This window comes from Esox lucius, chromosome 10 (assembly GCF_011004845.1).
Source record: "Esox lucius isolate fEsoLuc1 chromosome 10, fEsoLuc1.pri, whole genome shotgun sequence".
Classification (NCBI taxonomy): Eukaryota; Metazoa; Chordata; class Actinopteri; order Esociformes; family Esocidae; genus Esox; species Esox lucius.
This window is the reverse complement of record NC_047578.1, coordinates 1,592,462-1,609,000: the sequence shown is the minus strand read 5'-3', so window position 1 is coordinate 1,609,000 and position 16,539 is coordinate 1,592,462. Positions and strand designations below refer to the sequence as shown.

Genomic DNA, 16,539 nt, shown 5'->3' with positions numbered 1-16,539 from the left:
ACAGACACACACATACACACACAGACAGACAGATTGACAGACAGACAGACACACACAGACAGACAGACAGACACACACAGACAGACAGACAGACACACACAGACAGACAGACAGACAGACACACACACACAGACAGACAGATTGACAGACAGACACACACACACACACACAGACAGACACACACAACCAGAACATGAGAAAGAATCTGAAAATAAATCTGAATGAAAACCAAAAATAAGTATAAGAGGTATTTAAAATGTTTGGCAAGGGAGTCTCTTGTGCATGCGTGTGTGTGTGTGTGTGTGTGTGTGTGTGACAGCTGTTCATGTATTAGTAAGGGGTGGTAACAGTACTGATGGTTGTCTGTGTCACTCCAGCTTATTGAGACAGCATCCAAGGGATCACTGATCCATTACCCTCATCACACACACACATGCACACACACACACACACACACACACACATAAACGCATGCACGCACGCACACATACACGCACGGACACAATGCAAAGTTATTCACATAAAACAGAGACGTTTCAATCTCAGAGGAACAACATAGAATGCTTCAAAGCAATTCTTCTCCTTCATTAGGTTTAATCTCATTGTTTTAATTACAGCAGAATGTTGGTGGTCGACAGTTTTGCTGCTCCTCATTCTGACGTCTGCTCTGACTGCACATGAAACAACAGCACCGTACAACAGTATACATTGTGTGTGTTGGGGGGGTCTGTGTGTGAAAGGGTTGGGTGTGTGGGGGGGGGTTGTGTGTGTGGGGGGGGGGTTGTGTGCGTGGGGGAGAGTGTGTGTCTGGGTGTATGTGTGTGGAGGAATGTGTGTGGATGTGGGTGTGCTTGTGTGTGTGGGCATGTGTCAGGGTGAGTTTAGGGGGAAGTGTGTGTGTGTGTGTGTGTGTGTGTGTGTGTGCGTGTGTGTATATGTGGATGCAACGGGCGGTGTGTGCGTGGGGGGGAGTGTGTGTTTGTTTGTTAACTGCAGATGAAAGGTAAGCATATAGCTGTTGGCATGGAGGCAGCACACGACTGTAGCTGATCAAAGAGGGAACTATCCTCTGGAGAAAGTGTATAACTAGACTACTGCCGCACACACACACACGCACACACACGCACACACACACACACGCACACACACACACGCACACACACAAGTTTGTAAGGTTATCCTCACGGGGACTAGAAAATATACATTTCTGTTGTTCACTTATTGTGCTACGTGTGTGTGTGTGTGTTTTAGGTCTAACTATAATTGACCTCAGCCCATATGTTAGACCTAAAACACACACACGCACACACACACACCACGCACGCAACACAATAAGTGAACAAATGAAAAATGTAGAAAGAACGATGGTACAATTTATTTTGAAGGGGTAAAGTGGATTTATCAATGAGGCATTACCAAATCCCTGTAAACTTATGTTTAATAATGATCAATGAATGAAAGGCCTGGCGGGCTGGACACTCTCACCTTCATAAGACACTCTGAAGCCCAGAGAGCCACTGGTGTCATCCGTTTTGAAGTTGAGCCACATCTGATGGCTGGTGCTGACTACAAGGTCAGGGGTGGTGGAACCTGAAAGGCTGGAGGACAGAGAAGAGACATCAGTGTGTGTGTGAGGTAAAGAATGGAAATGAGAAAAGTTTTCTGGGCTATTTTAGTCTCATGTCAACCGGGAGACATTCATATAATGGCCATATGGGCTGAGGTCAATTTCTAATTGGACATATTTAAGCTATTTACAGTGAGAGACTGTGTGTGTGTGTGTGTGTGTACGTGTGTAGGGTGACAAGCATGAAAGCACACCTAAAGACACTCAGGCATACCTCAATGATCCAACAGCCCCCCCCCCACTCCTTCCCCTATCCCCCCCCCACACACACCCACACAGCCCACAGAAAAAAAAAATATAGTCATAAAACTTTATTAAGGCCGTAAATTTCAGCACAATTAATAACAACATCCAGTGAAACGTTGTGGAGCATCTGGAAGAGCAAACTCCATTAGGACGCATCAATATGCAGCGTGACACGCAGCACCAAACGCCTGTGATCTTGTTTTAACATTGCGGGGAGCCATGATTGACAATGTGGCGTTGGATTCATCTTCACGCCTCACTGCTCCCGGAGCTGATGGAATGAGAAGGACTGGGGAGGGGGGGGGTGGGTGAGATACGGAGAGGATGGAGAGGACGGAGGGAGGGAGGGACAGAGGGGGAGGGAGAAGGAGAGATATAGCCAGGTTGGGGGGAATGTGGGGTGTAAGATGGAAGAGCATGGCTGGCTGTGTCCACATTAACTGATGGAGACAATGTGAGGTAAAGGCAGCTGAAAGACTTCAGTCTGACTGAGACGTAAAAGATGGTGAGAATAGTGGAGATGAAGAAGAGGGAGGAGAGAAGAGATGGATTGATGACGCGACAGAGAGATGAGTGCAGGGAAGAACTTACACGTGAAAGACGGTTTTCTGGTCTCCGACCATCGCTCCATCTCCAACTGTCAACGTATCGTAACCACGCTCCAGGTCAAAATCCTCAAAGGTCAGTTTGATCACCTAGGCAACAGAAACAACAATGTCTGAACATTAGGACAAATAAACAAAAAAGTGATAAGTTAGGAGGGGGTCAGCTGTCATAGGTGAAGGGTTAGGAGGTCAGCTGTCAAAGGTGAAGGGTTAGGAGGATAGCTGTCAAAGGTGAAGGGTTAGGATGTCAGCTGTCAAAGGTGAAGGGTTAGGAGGTCAGCAGAATGGTTCTACCATGGTCCGTGTCTCCTGTCAGTCCCTCTATCTGTGCCTCCATACAGAGCACCAGGAAGAGTTGAGGATGTCTCCTAACCCCTCTATCTGTGCCTCCATACAGAACACCAGGAAGAGTTGAGGATGTCTCCTAACCCCTCTATCTGTGCCTCCATACAGAGCACCAGGAAGAGTTGAGGATGTCTCCTAACCCCTCTATCTGTGCCTCCATACAGAGCACCAGGAAGAGTTGAGGATGTCTCCTAACCCCTCTATCTGTGCCTCCATACAGAGCACCAGGAAGAGTTGAGGATGTCTCCTAACCCCTCTATCTGTGCTTCCATACAGAGCACCAGGAAGAGTTGAGGATGTCTCCTAACCCCTCTATCTGTGCCTCCATACAGAGCACCAGGAAGAGTTGAGGATGTCTCCTAACCCCTCTATATGTGCCTCCATACAGAGCACCAGGAAGAGTTGAGGATGTCTCCTAACCCCTCTATCTGTGCCTCCATACAGAGCACCGGGAAGAGTTGAGGATGTCTCCTAACCCCTCTATCTGTGCCTCCATACAGAGCACCGGGAAGAGTTGAGGATGTCTCCTAACCCCTCTATCTGTGCCTCCATACAGAGCACCGGGAAGAGTTGAGGATGTCTCCTAACCCCTCTATCTGTGCCTCCATACAGAGCACCAGGAAGAGTTGAGGATGTCTCCTAACCCCTCTATCTGTGCCTCCATACAGAGCACCAGGAAGAGTTGAGGATGTCTCCTAACCCCTCTATCTGTGCCTCCATACAGAGCACCGGGAAGAGTTGAGGATGTCTCCTAACCCCTCTATCTGTGCCTCCATACAGAGCACCGGGAAGAGTTGAGGATGTCTCCTAACCCCTCTATCTGTGCCTCCATACAGAGCACCGGGAAGAGTTGAGGATGTCTCCTAACCCCTCTATCTGTGCCTCCATACAGAGCACCAGGAAGAGTTGAGGATGTCTCCTAACCCCTCTATCTGTGCCTCCATAAAGAGCACCAGGAAGAGTTGAGGATGTCTCCTAACCCCTCTATCTGTGCCTTCATACAGAGCACCAGGAAGAGTTGAGGATGTCTCCTAACCCCTCTATCTGTGCCTCCATACAGAGCACCAGGAAGAGTTGAGGATGTCTCCTAACCCCTCTATCTGTGCCTCCATACAGAGCACCAGGAAGAGTTGAGGATGTCTCCTAACCCCTCTATATGTGCCTCCATACAGAGCACCAGGAAGAGTTGAGGACATCTCCTAACCCCTCTATCTGTTAGATGACCTTTACCCTCTTTGCCGTACAGCTGATAGGTGGAGTCTCTCCTCCAGGACGTGAGACCCTTAAGCCGTCACCACAGACCAATGGTGTGATGTATAAAGCTAGAGAGGATGAATGGCTACGGTCAGGGAGGCAACAGAACTGTCCCTGGAAAAGGCTGGGAGAAGCCGCCACTGGAGGCAGCATGGATGGACATAAATTTGAGGATCCCTCCTTGTGAAAGAGGGTCATTTTGTCCTACTTCCATCATGAAATGTAGCCTTAACTATGTTGTAATGGAACTGACAGTGCTCAACGTTCGGGCGAAGGGGACAGGTAACCTTAGAGTTTGAGTAGAGTTTGTCCAGACCAACTGACCAACTGTAACAAAGGGCATCTTATGACAAACAGCCACAATTCAAGAATCTTCCAATCAGCTGCCTGTTCCAGTCAAGTTGCAGTAGTATTGACCCAGACCCACATGGAGCTTTGATCAACTGAGAACAGCTAAATAATAACACATAATTCTGACTTCGGGACAAATCCCTATGCACACACAGGCACACATGCACACGTACGCACGCACACACGCACACATGCACAAACAGGCATGCATGCGCACACACACGCACGCACGCACACACACACCTCTGCAAGCTTCTTAATGTTTTCAGTGCTGGCAGAGCAGACGCCTAATGAAAAAGCTTATAAAAATGCAAATTGCATTATGTCCTATGGAAAACAAGGTACCTAATGTAAATTGCCAGCGAAGGGGAGAGTGAGAGGTAGCCAGATAGAGAGAGAGACAGATAGAGATAGAGAGATTGAGAAAGTCAGATAGAGAGACAGACAGATAGAGAGATAGAGAGATAGACAGATAGAGATAGACAGTGATAGATAGATAGAGAGATAGACAGAGAGAGATAGACAGATAGAGATTGATAGAGATAGACAGAGATAGACAGACAGATAGATAGAGAGACAGACAGATAGAGACAGACAGATGGAGATAGACAGAGATATAGAGATAGACAGATAGAGATAGACAGATGAGATAGACAGATGAGATAGACAGATAGAGACAGATAGAGACTGATAGAGATAGACATATAGAGACTGATAGGATAGACATATAGAGACTGATAGAGATAGACAGTGATAGACAGATAGAGAGATAGACAGATAGAGAGAGATTGATAGAGATAGACAGATAGGAAGAGGGAGAGATAATGCTGTTATGGAATAGACATGCAGGCCTGTGAATGTTTGGTTCATGTTGTTGCTTATCATGTCAAAAGGACCATTCATTGGCAAAAACAGGCTCCACAAAATTGTGCATTACTACAAATATAAGTGAGTGTTAATGAGAGTTGTGGAAGTCATAGAGCAATTCTACAGTTGCTGCAGTGCATATGCCCACTAATAGAATGAAATGGACCATATTTACATCAGCTATATGCATGATAAAACATGAAATCACTTTGACTAATAACTGTTCAACAAAGCTCTCAAGAACCCGGGGATGCGGATACGTACAGTGACATCAGGTAGATATGAGTAAGACAGCAGTTTGCTGGGTGATGTGTAGGTGACCTGTTGGAAAGTTTTCCAGGGGACACAGAGGAAAGCCTGACCCAGGCACTCTGCTAAACAACATCACTTATCTTTGTGAAAGCAGCAGACTGTGTTCGGACTGAGGAAGCTGTTCGACCGGCACTGCATCAAAGTCTGCATTTCAGACAGACTCCCAAACTGTTCCCTACTAAATAGGGCACTGCTGTGGGTAGGGGACTACATAGGAATTAGGGCTCAAGTCTCAACTAGTGCGCTAAGGAGGGAATAACTGAATGCAAGAGGTGTGTGTGTGTGTGTGTGTGCACCAGACAGTAGTACTACTTTAGGTTGTCTCTCGCTCCGCGTTCTGACTATATGAAGATGGAACACTGCTGTTCGTCCTCTTAAGAGATGTTCTAACAGGGTTCTATGTCTGCCTCGCTCTGTCATTCACTGACACAGAAACACACATGTGCAGACGGATGCAGTATCCATGCCCTCATCCACACGGTTCCACACCCTGGGACCTGGTCCAGTGGCACCAAGGGTGTTTGTAGGTCTTAGTGAGAGTGCGTATGTCTGCCCGTGTACATGCTTTTGTCTCTCTGTCCGTGTGTGTGTTCATGTGTTTGTAGGTTGTGTGTGTTCATGTGTTAGTAGGTTGTGTGTGTTCATGTGTGTGGAGGTTGTGTGTGTTTACGTGTTTGTAGGTTGTGTGTGTTTATGTGTTTGTAATCTCAGCCACCATTATAATAAGAGACTTCTGTGGAACCATCTCAGCCACCATTATAATAAGAGACTTCTGTGGAACCATCTCAGCCACCATTATAATAAGAGACTTCTGTGGAACCATGTCAGCCACCATTATAATAAGAGACTTCTGTGGAACCATCTCAGCCACCATTATAATAAGAGACTTCTGTGGAACCATCTCAGCCACCATTATAATAAGAGACTTCTGTGGAACCATCTCAGCCACCATTATAATAAGAGACTTCTGTGGAACCATCTCAGCCACCATTATAATAAGAGACTTCTGTGGAACCATCTCAGCCACCATTATAATAAGAGACTTCTGTGGAACCATCTCAGCCACCATTATAATAAGAGACTTCTGTGGAACCATCTCAGCCACCATTATAATAAGAGACTTCTGTGGAACCATCTCAGCCACCATTATAATAAGAGACTTCTGTGGAACCATCTCAGCCACCATTATAATAAGAGACTTCTGTGGAACCATCTCAGCCACCATTATAATAAGAGACTTCTGTAGAACAATTTCATCCACAGTGATAATGAGAGACTTCTGTAGAACTAACTCATCCACCACTATATAAAAATAGGCTTCTGTAGAACTAACTCATCCACAGTGATAATGAGAGACTTCTGTAGAATTAACTCATCCACAACTATAAAAAGAGACTTCTGTAGAACCATCTCATCCACCATCCTAACAAGAGACTTCTGGAGAACAATCTCATCCACCATCCTAACAAGAGACTTCTGTAGAACCATCTCATCCACGGTGAACATACAAGTCTTCTGTAGAACCATCTAATCCACCATCCTCACAAGACAGACCTATAAGACCATTTGTTTGAACACAAAGTCCCATTTGACAAGCGAGCTTGGCGCTGTGGCCTTGACCAAAACAAAGTCATCGCTCCTGACAGACTCTCTTGACATCCTCTGTGTTCTGTCCATTTCTCTCCTGTCTACAGAGTTACCTCCCCCACAGTTGACACTCTCTCTCTGTCCCCCACTATCTCGCTCTCTTTCTTTTCTCTTTCCCTACTTCTCTCTTTTTCTTCACTGGAATAGTATCAGGTTGATTCCTTTTCCTATATCTTTCACTTGTTAGTCCTTCCAGACCTGTCTGAAGACCAGCACATCAGTAGTCCACCTGGACAACTCTCCAGTCACTGTTCCAATTCCTTATCTGCTCCTAAGAGTAAATATAGATCTAATCTGACTGAGTGGAATGGGGAAGGAATATTCACTTCAAGGGATGTCTTTGATTTTAAATAACCATATGATTTGTATGTATTCAGTAGCACAATTAGCATTTGGGTTAAAATTAGAGGAATAAAAAAATGGTGCATAAACATCGTAATTATTAGCATAGTATGAAGTATTCAAAGTTAATATGTAGCATGTCACATTAAGTCAGACTGACAGACTGTTACAAATAGTACCGTTGCATAGTAAAATTCACAGACAACATTCAATACGAGGATTTATTAGCATATCAGTACCTCACATGCTGTATTTTTTAGCAAAGCATATCATCAGGAACACAAACTTTTCATTATCAGCATTCAGCATGTTTCATTTATTTATTCATGGTTGGCACGTTTCATCACAACACTGTTTTGAACGTTCGTTTCGGACCCAAAATCCAACTGAGCTTTCTACAGAATGCCCCCTCAAGTCCATGTAGAGTAATTTACACTAAACGGCAATTAGCCCGTATTAGTCCCATTGATAAACAGCGTCTTCTGAATGCTAGTGACCAAGACAATATTGCGACAGACTACGTGGACCCCATGAAAGTTTAACAGTTTGATGAAATACGCCATTTCACGGGAATGAATTAATACCGTTGACTTGATAGAGCCCTATTACATGAACTTATGCACACGTCCAGGCCGAACCCCCATGTAATTGGGGCAGCTGGTGAAGGCGTGTAGCGTGTATGTACATATTAGCGTGAGCAAGCGTACCTTGGTGGTGTCTGCGGCCGTGATTACCCAGGTGCAGTTGGCGTTGTTGTCGTACTGGACGGGGTAGTTGGGGGAGGTGATGATGCCGTTCGGACCTCTCAGCTGACCGCCACATACCGGAGCTGAAACAGAACCACACCGGAGAACATCTTAACCAATGATCTGCGCGGAGACGGTCTGCAGACTGGACAAGACCTCGTTGCCGCAGGAAAAATAAGACAAGTTGACGCGAGGGCATTTTGCGCACCTCATCTCAGAACTTTGACCAACAGAGCATTTAATGAGGTTGAAAGAAAGGCGAGGAAGGGAGCGTTATGCCCACCACATCTCCACTAAAACAGAGTAACAGCCCATAAACAGAGGCTAAGACGGATCAGACACTGCCCACACTGCCCCCCAGGGGGAGGCAGGCTTTGTGGCTAACCCCATAACGGTATACAGCTAAGCCTAGACGGACCAGCTAAACCCTGGTTTAATTCAAACCCCAATAGGACTCAAGAGGCTGGAAAGAAACAGTATAAAACAGTATGTCAGAGATATATTGAATCCTTCAGAGAAGGCTTGGATCCAGGCATATGTTGTGCCGGGATCAGAATGCAGCTCAGCCATTCAGACATGATTCCTAGATGCTGCAGAGAAAAAAGAAAAGTCCCTCCAACATAAATAATTGAGTCGACGTCTTTTTAATTTCTGTTTGCGGTAACTGATCAAAGTAAGTTGAATCAACAAGGAAATGACATGATAAAACATATTAAACCCAGGTACAGTTTCGGTTTTCACCCTGTTTTCAGCCCCAAAAATTGTCTTAGAACATTTCAAGGTTAGGCCGATTTCGAATTGAATTAAGATCCGTCACAACTCACTAAAACACCAACCTTATCTTTGCCCAACAGAACAATCGCAATGCTTCATGTGAGACACAAATGCCAAATTGTGCCCTACATTTGAGCCCAAAGAAGTGAACAACAAAGGGCCTAAGTCCCAGAGCAGGTTGCATCAGCAATACGGATAAGGCAAAAGGCCCTTTAGTGAAGTGCCCTTTAAACACCAAAAAAATGAAATGCCCTTTAAACCCTGCAGACACTTGATGTCCATACCAGTAGATACAACAACGCAGAATGATTCCTCACAACTGTAAATGATCCAGATCACATTTCAGTTGGCCTTTTTAGTCACTGAATCAACAGCATCCCCTTGCTGAGCCATGCTATTGAGGTGCGGTGATGAAAAACACCAGAAACTGAAAGTTGCACAGGTTTTAGAAATACTTATCTCTCTGGCTGAGGGATAATGGTGTGTTTTGCATGAATATAAATAATGTTCCCAATCCAGCAAAAGTTTGGTGACTATTTGAGGGCACTCTGACCTCTACTGCTGCCTTGGTGCCCTTGGGTTCTAAGCCTAACTTTGAACACGTCAAATTAGCGGCTATACGTAATGAAAGCTATGAAAGCTTTAGAAAATGCCTTGGATGTCAAGGGCTAAATTAAGTTAGTTAAGAGGTCTGGACCTAGACTATTCTCCTAATGAGCTACGTCTAGAGGAGAGATCCTAGGGGGAATATATACCCCCTAAAAAACCTGGACCCCTCTGCGCCCTAACACCCCCTTCACAAACGCCAACACCAGACATATTATTAAAAGGGGGGTAGTATTAATTTCCTCTTTTAGGTGAAAGAAGAAAGTAATTAAATTCAGTGGTCCTTACCAAGAAGGTGACCCCAATGAAACAGAGTACCGTGTTAGAAGTCAGATAAACTATATTCCCCATTTCTGGCTAATGACGAGGTATATAATTAGTTGGGTTCATTCCATCCCCTGCTAATATGCTGTTTGTGCTTCGCCTGGAGAGCTGCGAGGCTAATCACCCTGTAATCAGTGATAATAAGGGCTCTGTGAAATATTGGTTCCATATTAGGCATGTAAGGCTCTGGGCAAAATGACAGCCTCAATACAGATCTGGGAGTCATTTGGTAAAAGCACTATGTGACCTCACCTTATACCGCAAATGCTCTCTCAGAATCTTTTTTATAAACGAATGCTTGAATTAAGCAAAAATATCTGCCAGTGCTTTGAGCATTCGAATATGTCACTTGTAAAAGGACCAAAAAATATACCCAGATAGACTCGGTGACAACCTAATGACAGGTATTTATTTTAAACATATTTTTGACTAAGAACCTTTTCACTGTTAGAGGAAATGCAGTCCTGATTCTACTTCATCGTAGAGCTGTGCAGCGTTCTGTTGGTCATGTGACCTGACAGTGTTCTGTTGGTCATGTGACCTGACAACCTCGGACTCCTTAGGTTACCCTTCAGTCATCTGTTGTCATGGTAACTGGGTTTGATAGATGGAAAATGGTCCCACGTAGAGCCCTATTCTCTTTGGTTCAAACTAGTGCACTCGAAAGGGAATAGGGCACCATTAGAGATGACACCTCTGAGGTCCAAGGTGTTTAATAGACCCAGATTAGACCTAATCCTGGACTATACACAATGTGAACGAGGATTAACATTACAGTAATCTGTTTTTAGACACGCCAACATCTCCAGGATTACAAATAATCGTTATCCAACCAGAGTCCAGAGCAAGTTGATCCAAGGTTAATTAATGTAAATCACTTTTAATCAACGTGTTTAATTGTTTTCTAATGAAATCAGATTGAAGACTACTCCTGGATCTATGCAGCCATGTTGTTTGATAATGACCTTTTTTGTCCTCCATTTTAGAATAAATGCCCCAGAAAGTGCAATGTTCTACCTCACAACAGTGTTATCACCCTCCATGAGGAAGTAGACAGCAATCCAAGTGGGCATCCATTGTTTGGATGAAAGAAAGTACAATCCGATTACCCACAAATCCCAACTAGATGGGTATCCCCCATTCTTGAGTTGTATAATCTCATTGTGACTCAATTGGATCAGACTAGGACCAGGGAGCGGGGGTGCCCTATTTTAAAAGTGGATTTCTAAAAGCACATTATGTGGAGTGGAATGGTGGAGATGTCCGGGGGCTATGATTACAGGGATAAACCAGCCTGGTGATTTCATCAGACACCCGTGGCTGTGGCGGGGGTGGGGGGGGGGTCTGGGAAACTGATGAGTTGGGAAGTGCTGATACAGTCCCAAAATGGCCGAAGTGCTCCCAGGTGGGTAATGTTGTATAGGAGATGGTGGAATGAAAGCTCACATGTCAGACAGGCCACTTTATGTGGAAATGACATCTAAGGTTTTCTATACGACAGGTATCCACTTTCTCCTGGTGCTTCCAATAAGGGCTCATCGATACGTATCTAATAGGATTATTTTTCAACTAAATTAGCAAGTTTTTTTTTACTTGTTTGGATATCAATTGTGGTTATTTACAGGCCAGCAGACACTCTGGTTTCTGTCTCTATCTCTCCCTTTCACACACACAACCACCAGTGTTGACACTGTCTGAAAGCAAACAGAGGGTGTGACACAAACGGCTAAGGACTCCCCACAATGCCGAGTTCCTCTCAAGGTATCGTCACAGTTTTTTCCTGACCACGGTGTCTCGGCACGTTTAACCCGTGTTTTCTAGAGGGGTATATTGATCTCGCGGTTGAGATCTGTAGTCTTGTTAAACTACCTCCACCTCACGGTGTGCAGTGGAGCAGCCAAGTAAGTTATTCTCTTTACTTACAGATTCACATGTCAAAGGTGCTCAGTGTGAAACAACAAGCTAGTTAGAGGTGCATCTTCACTGTGTGAAACCTGGACATGGTTGTTTCCCATTTGGAATTCTTGGTAAACAAGCTTGGTCGGGGAGCCCAGAGGTTCTGGTATGGGTCCAGAGGGTCTGGTATGTCCCAGAGGGTCTGGTATGTCCCAGAGGGTCTGGTATGTCCCAGAGGGTCTGGTAGGAGCCCAGAGGGACTGGTAGGAGTCCAGAGGAACTGGTAGGAGTCCAAAGGGCCCACTGCCAGACCTTAAAGGAAGGAGGTGGATGGAGTCTTTGTTACCTGGGCTCAGTAATTTAGTCTAGGTCAACTCTTTCTCAGTCAAGGACGGTGCTGTGTATTCTGTTTGTGTGTGGCAGCTGTATGACAGGATGATTTATAAACACTTAGGGTAACATTGTTAGGTTGAATGACTCACCTCATCTTTTTAGGAGGGTCCCTGCTGTGGTGCTTTGTAATTACAGGACATTTTACAGTAACGACCCCTCATTTTGTGTTCTTGAATAAATTATAATCAAAATAATTAACACTAGAAATGCTACGTTATTAGTTTTGACAAGAAATTTTTTGAGTCATGATCCTTAATGTCCAGCCAATTTAAAACATGTACGTTTGTTTGTTTTTTGATAGAACAAATATACTGTAACTAATGCAAGCAGTTTTAGGAGGTCACTGTAATTGTCCTGTTGTTTTATTTATTTAATTTTCTAGTTATATATATTTATAATAATTTTGATTACAGTGATGTAACAAAAATGCTTTATACCCTACAACTTCATTAACAAAATAAAAATATATAAAAAAATATATATTTTTCCAATTGCATTCATTTAATACATGTATTACATTGTTGAAATTTCACTGAATTGGTAGGAAGTGAAGTCTAACAAGGCTTCACTGGGAGTTTTCAAGAGGCTAGAGTTAAAATTGGGTAATGCATGTCCATACCGAGAGTGTGAATGTCAATGCTGCTGTGTGTGTGTGTGTGTGTGTGTGTGAGCATAAAAGCCACAGTAAAAGCTCATGCTGTTAAGATTGATTGTATTTGTATACTGAACAATTACACAAAGACAACCTGAACAATCCATCACAGTCTTGTCCAGATTTCACTATTTACAGTGGTAATCAGCACAGCAGTCATGTTCATCACTGCATAATGACGCTAAAGATGGTATTCACTGTTCATCACTGCCTAATGACGCTAAAGATGGTATTCACTGTTCATCACTGCATAATGACGCTAAAGATGGTATTCACTGTTCATCACTGCATAATGACGCTAAAGATGGTATTCACTGTTCATCACTGCTTAATGACGCTAAAGATGGTATTCACTGTTCATCACTGCATAATAACGCTAAAGATGGTATTCACTGTTCATCACTGCCTAATGACGCTAAAGATGGTATTCACTGTTCATCACTGCATAATGACGCTAAAGATGGTATTCACTGTTCATCACTGCATAATGACGCTAAAGATGGTATTCACTGTTCACTGCATAATGACGCTAAAGATGGTATTCACTGTTCATCACTGCATAATGACGCTAAAGATGGTATTCACTGTTCATCACTGCATAATGACGCTAAAGATGGTATTCACTGTTCACTGCAACCCGTCTCTTACTCTCTTACCTCCTGTTCACTGTTTCAAGATCGGCTTAATAATCCATTAATTATAGTACCAAGAGAGACTTCAACATTGACCGTGCTGTAACGTGCTGTAACGTGCTGTAACGTGCTGTAACGTGCTGTAATGTGCTGTAACGTGCTGTAACGTTGAAATATGGAGACAGGAGACAAGCACAGGGAGAACGGAGGACATTTAATAAATAAACAAAATCAAAAACAGAAAACTAGATAAACTGATTGGGAACGACAGGGAAAAAGTAAAACACGGATTCACTGGCATGGCTGTGATGAAGTGAAGGACAGATTGGCACGGCCTGGTTTCTCTCAGGGAGCGTGGACATGGTAAATGTCGACTGAGATCAACAGATGAGTGCGAAGACACTTCAAACCACGTTAGACAACATAACCATAAAACACATTTTGAAACAGAAAAAAAACACCTAATTAACGCCAAAACAACAGAGAACTCGTGGTTCGTTGGGGCAGCCACACAGTCATTGGCTATGAACAGCTCTGCCAGCCGCCGGACATTTCACACGTCGGCCTGTTTGGCTGGTTAGGCTTCTGAATGCTGAGCTGTACGGCCTGCAGGGAAACTCCATGAACTAGGCCAAGAGGTCCTGACCGTGAGGCGGTATGTCAACAGAACAGAGGGGATTTGGGAAGATATGCTTTGCAGGCAGCACTCAGGCAACGGGTCAATCACAGAACTGTCCAGTAAAGCCAAAGGACAAACACACACACACACAGCGCGAGTGCGTGATTCCCCGTACCTCTGCAGATGGGCCGGTCATCACTCCAACCAACGTAGCTGTCCGTAACTCGCAGGCAGCTGATGCTCTTGGAGCCCTGCAGCTCGTAGCCCTCGTCGCAGGAGAAGTGGACCGTGGCGCCGCGCCTGTGGAGGCATTGCAGAGACAAACACACCATGGGTTCAGCGGATGACGCCTTCCAAGACTGGTCATGGGGTATCACACATTATCTAGAGCAGTGGCTCCCAACCTTTTTCAGTTACTGTACCCCCAAAAAGAATTTGCACTGCTTGGAGTACCCCTGAAGTACCCCCTCATGTTCATTTCTCTAGTAAGTCTATGGTGTCATGAGTGTTTTCAAGTACCCCCTGTGGAAAGGCCAAGTACCCCCAGGGGTCCTAGTACCCCTGGTTGGGAACCACTGACCTAGAGCCAACGCGGTGATTGTTGTGGAGTGTGGATACAAAGCTGGTTCCAATAACCAAGTCACCAGTTTTAATTCAAGCCGCTAATATCTGAACAATGAATTCCTAAATTGGGACACTTGTTGAATGAGGGCTCTCTTCATTGTCTGCTGGTAAACTTTGGTGTAACGTCATGACTCATACTCCATGACCAAGATAAATATGCTGCATAATATGAACTGAAGGGAAATTCCCTGTAAATGTGCTATATATTAACCAAAGAGTCAGTCAGATTAAATAGAGTTGCAGTTTCCTGTTTTATTGATGGTTTCAACAATATGTTTTCCGAATAGCTCTCCCCCTCACTATGTGTCTCCCTACCCCTGTCTCTCTGTCTTCCCCTCCCCCCTCTCTTTATGTCTTTCTCTCTCTTTCTCGTGTGTACTAGGGAGGGACAAATAGATTGTCTGAAAAAGTTTAAATTGTCTTTGGCTTCCCTGCTGTGACTTCCCAGAGCAGTGCATCGTGGGAGATGAATTGTACCCATTTGTCTGCATTAGCTTCCGTTAGGGGGTTCTTGTAGGGACCAGTCACTGGTGCTGAGCTGCCCACGTCCCAAACCACACCCTATTTCCTATTTAGTGCACATAGGCTAGATGAATTTGAGTGTCCCACAAAGCAGACATACTGCCATCTGGGACAACGCAATTTAACCAGAGACTGTCACTATATCCATTGTAGATTGTATTATAATAATATTCAATATCAAGTCAACCATAATACACTCCCTATGTAATCTCACACACTGTGTGAATCTATAGGTTACACACTAAATCTTGTTTTCCCTTTATAAAGAAATCTTTTTATTTTTGTTTTGGATGGCCTGCTTTCCTGTAGTCTCTACAGACATGGATTACTCTTCAGCCCCAACGGCGTAACGTGAATACATTCTCAAGTGAATAATCCTGTGTGCCTGCTATGAAAAAAACTAAAAAAACAGAGTTGAAAGGAGCCTTTCTTTGGGACTGTTTTGTTTTGTTGTCTTACCTGAAGTCAGAACCTTTTCTTTTCCCACGATCCGGAATCCCTGGGTCAGGGCACATGTTATGACCCTGGGCCACACCCATCTGAGACACTGAGGGAGGAGAAAAGAGAGAGAGTGGTGGACAGCAGATAGAAAGACAGAGAAATAGAGACAAAGCAAATATGGAGAAAAATGCAGAAAGACAGAGAGAAGGATAGGTGGAGAAAGAAAGAGCGTATTAAGTCACAGAGTCTAGCCAGTAAAATTCCAGTCTAACCAGCGAAATTCCTGGTGAATTAATGTCCGAAACATTTCAACAAATGTAGATTTTTTTCACAGTGATGCTGAATGGAATGCAGTTTCACTTCCCTGGCCCAGGCAAGGCAGAAAGAGGTTACATATGATGGACCTAAATATACATCATTCTCTCAGTGAGTTTTAGAGTTATAATGTCCAAGCAAATCTCACATCTTCACCACGGTTCACTTGTAGGTCTGAAAGACTTCTGGCTGACATGTCATATTAAATTAGCAAAATGCGTTAAGACCCTCAAAATATTACAGTTCTTTTGCAACTGCTAACGTACATCTCCTGAATGTGTACTGCATTACCTCAAACTGCTAACGTACATCTGAATGTGTACTACGTTACCTCAAACTGCTAATGTACATCTGAATGTGTCCTACATTACCTCAAAACTATAAACACACTTCACAACA

General features: G+C 44.1%; 1 protein-coding gene across 1 annotated transcript in view; it reads right to left on the bottom strand.

The window, feature by feature from the left end:
- The window catches only part of csmd2 (CUB and Sushi multiple domains 2), a 331,743-nt gene that overhangs the window by 153,539 nt on the left and 161,665 nt on the right, over positions 1-16,539 (bottom strand). The window contains exons 8-12 of the mRNA XM_029122791.2: positions 15,844-15,931; positions 14,414-14,538; positions 8,304-8,425; positions 2,465-2,568; positions 1,486-1,598 (exon numbers count right to left, since the gene is read on the bottom strand). Of these exons, the coding sequence (XP_028978624.1) occupies positions 1,486-1,598; positions 2,465-2,568; positions 8,304-8,425; positions 14,414-14,538; positions 15,844-15,931 (552 nt within the window). The remainder of the gene's footprint in view (positions 1-1,485; positions 1,599-2,464; positions 2,569-8,303; positions 8,426-14,413; positions 14,539-15,843; positions 15,932-16,539) is intronic.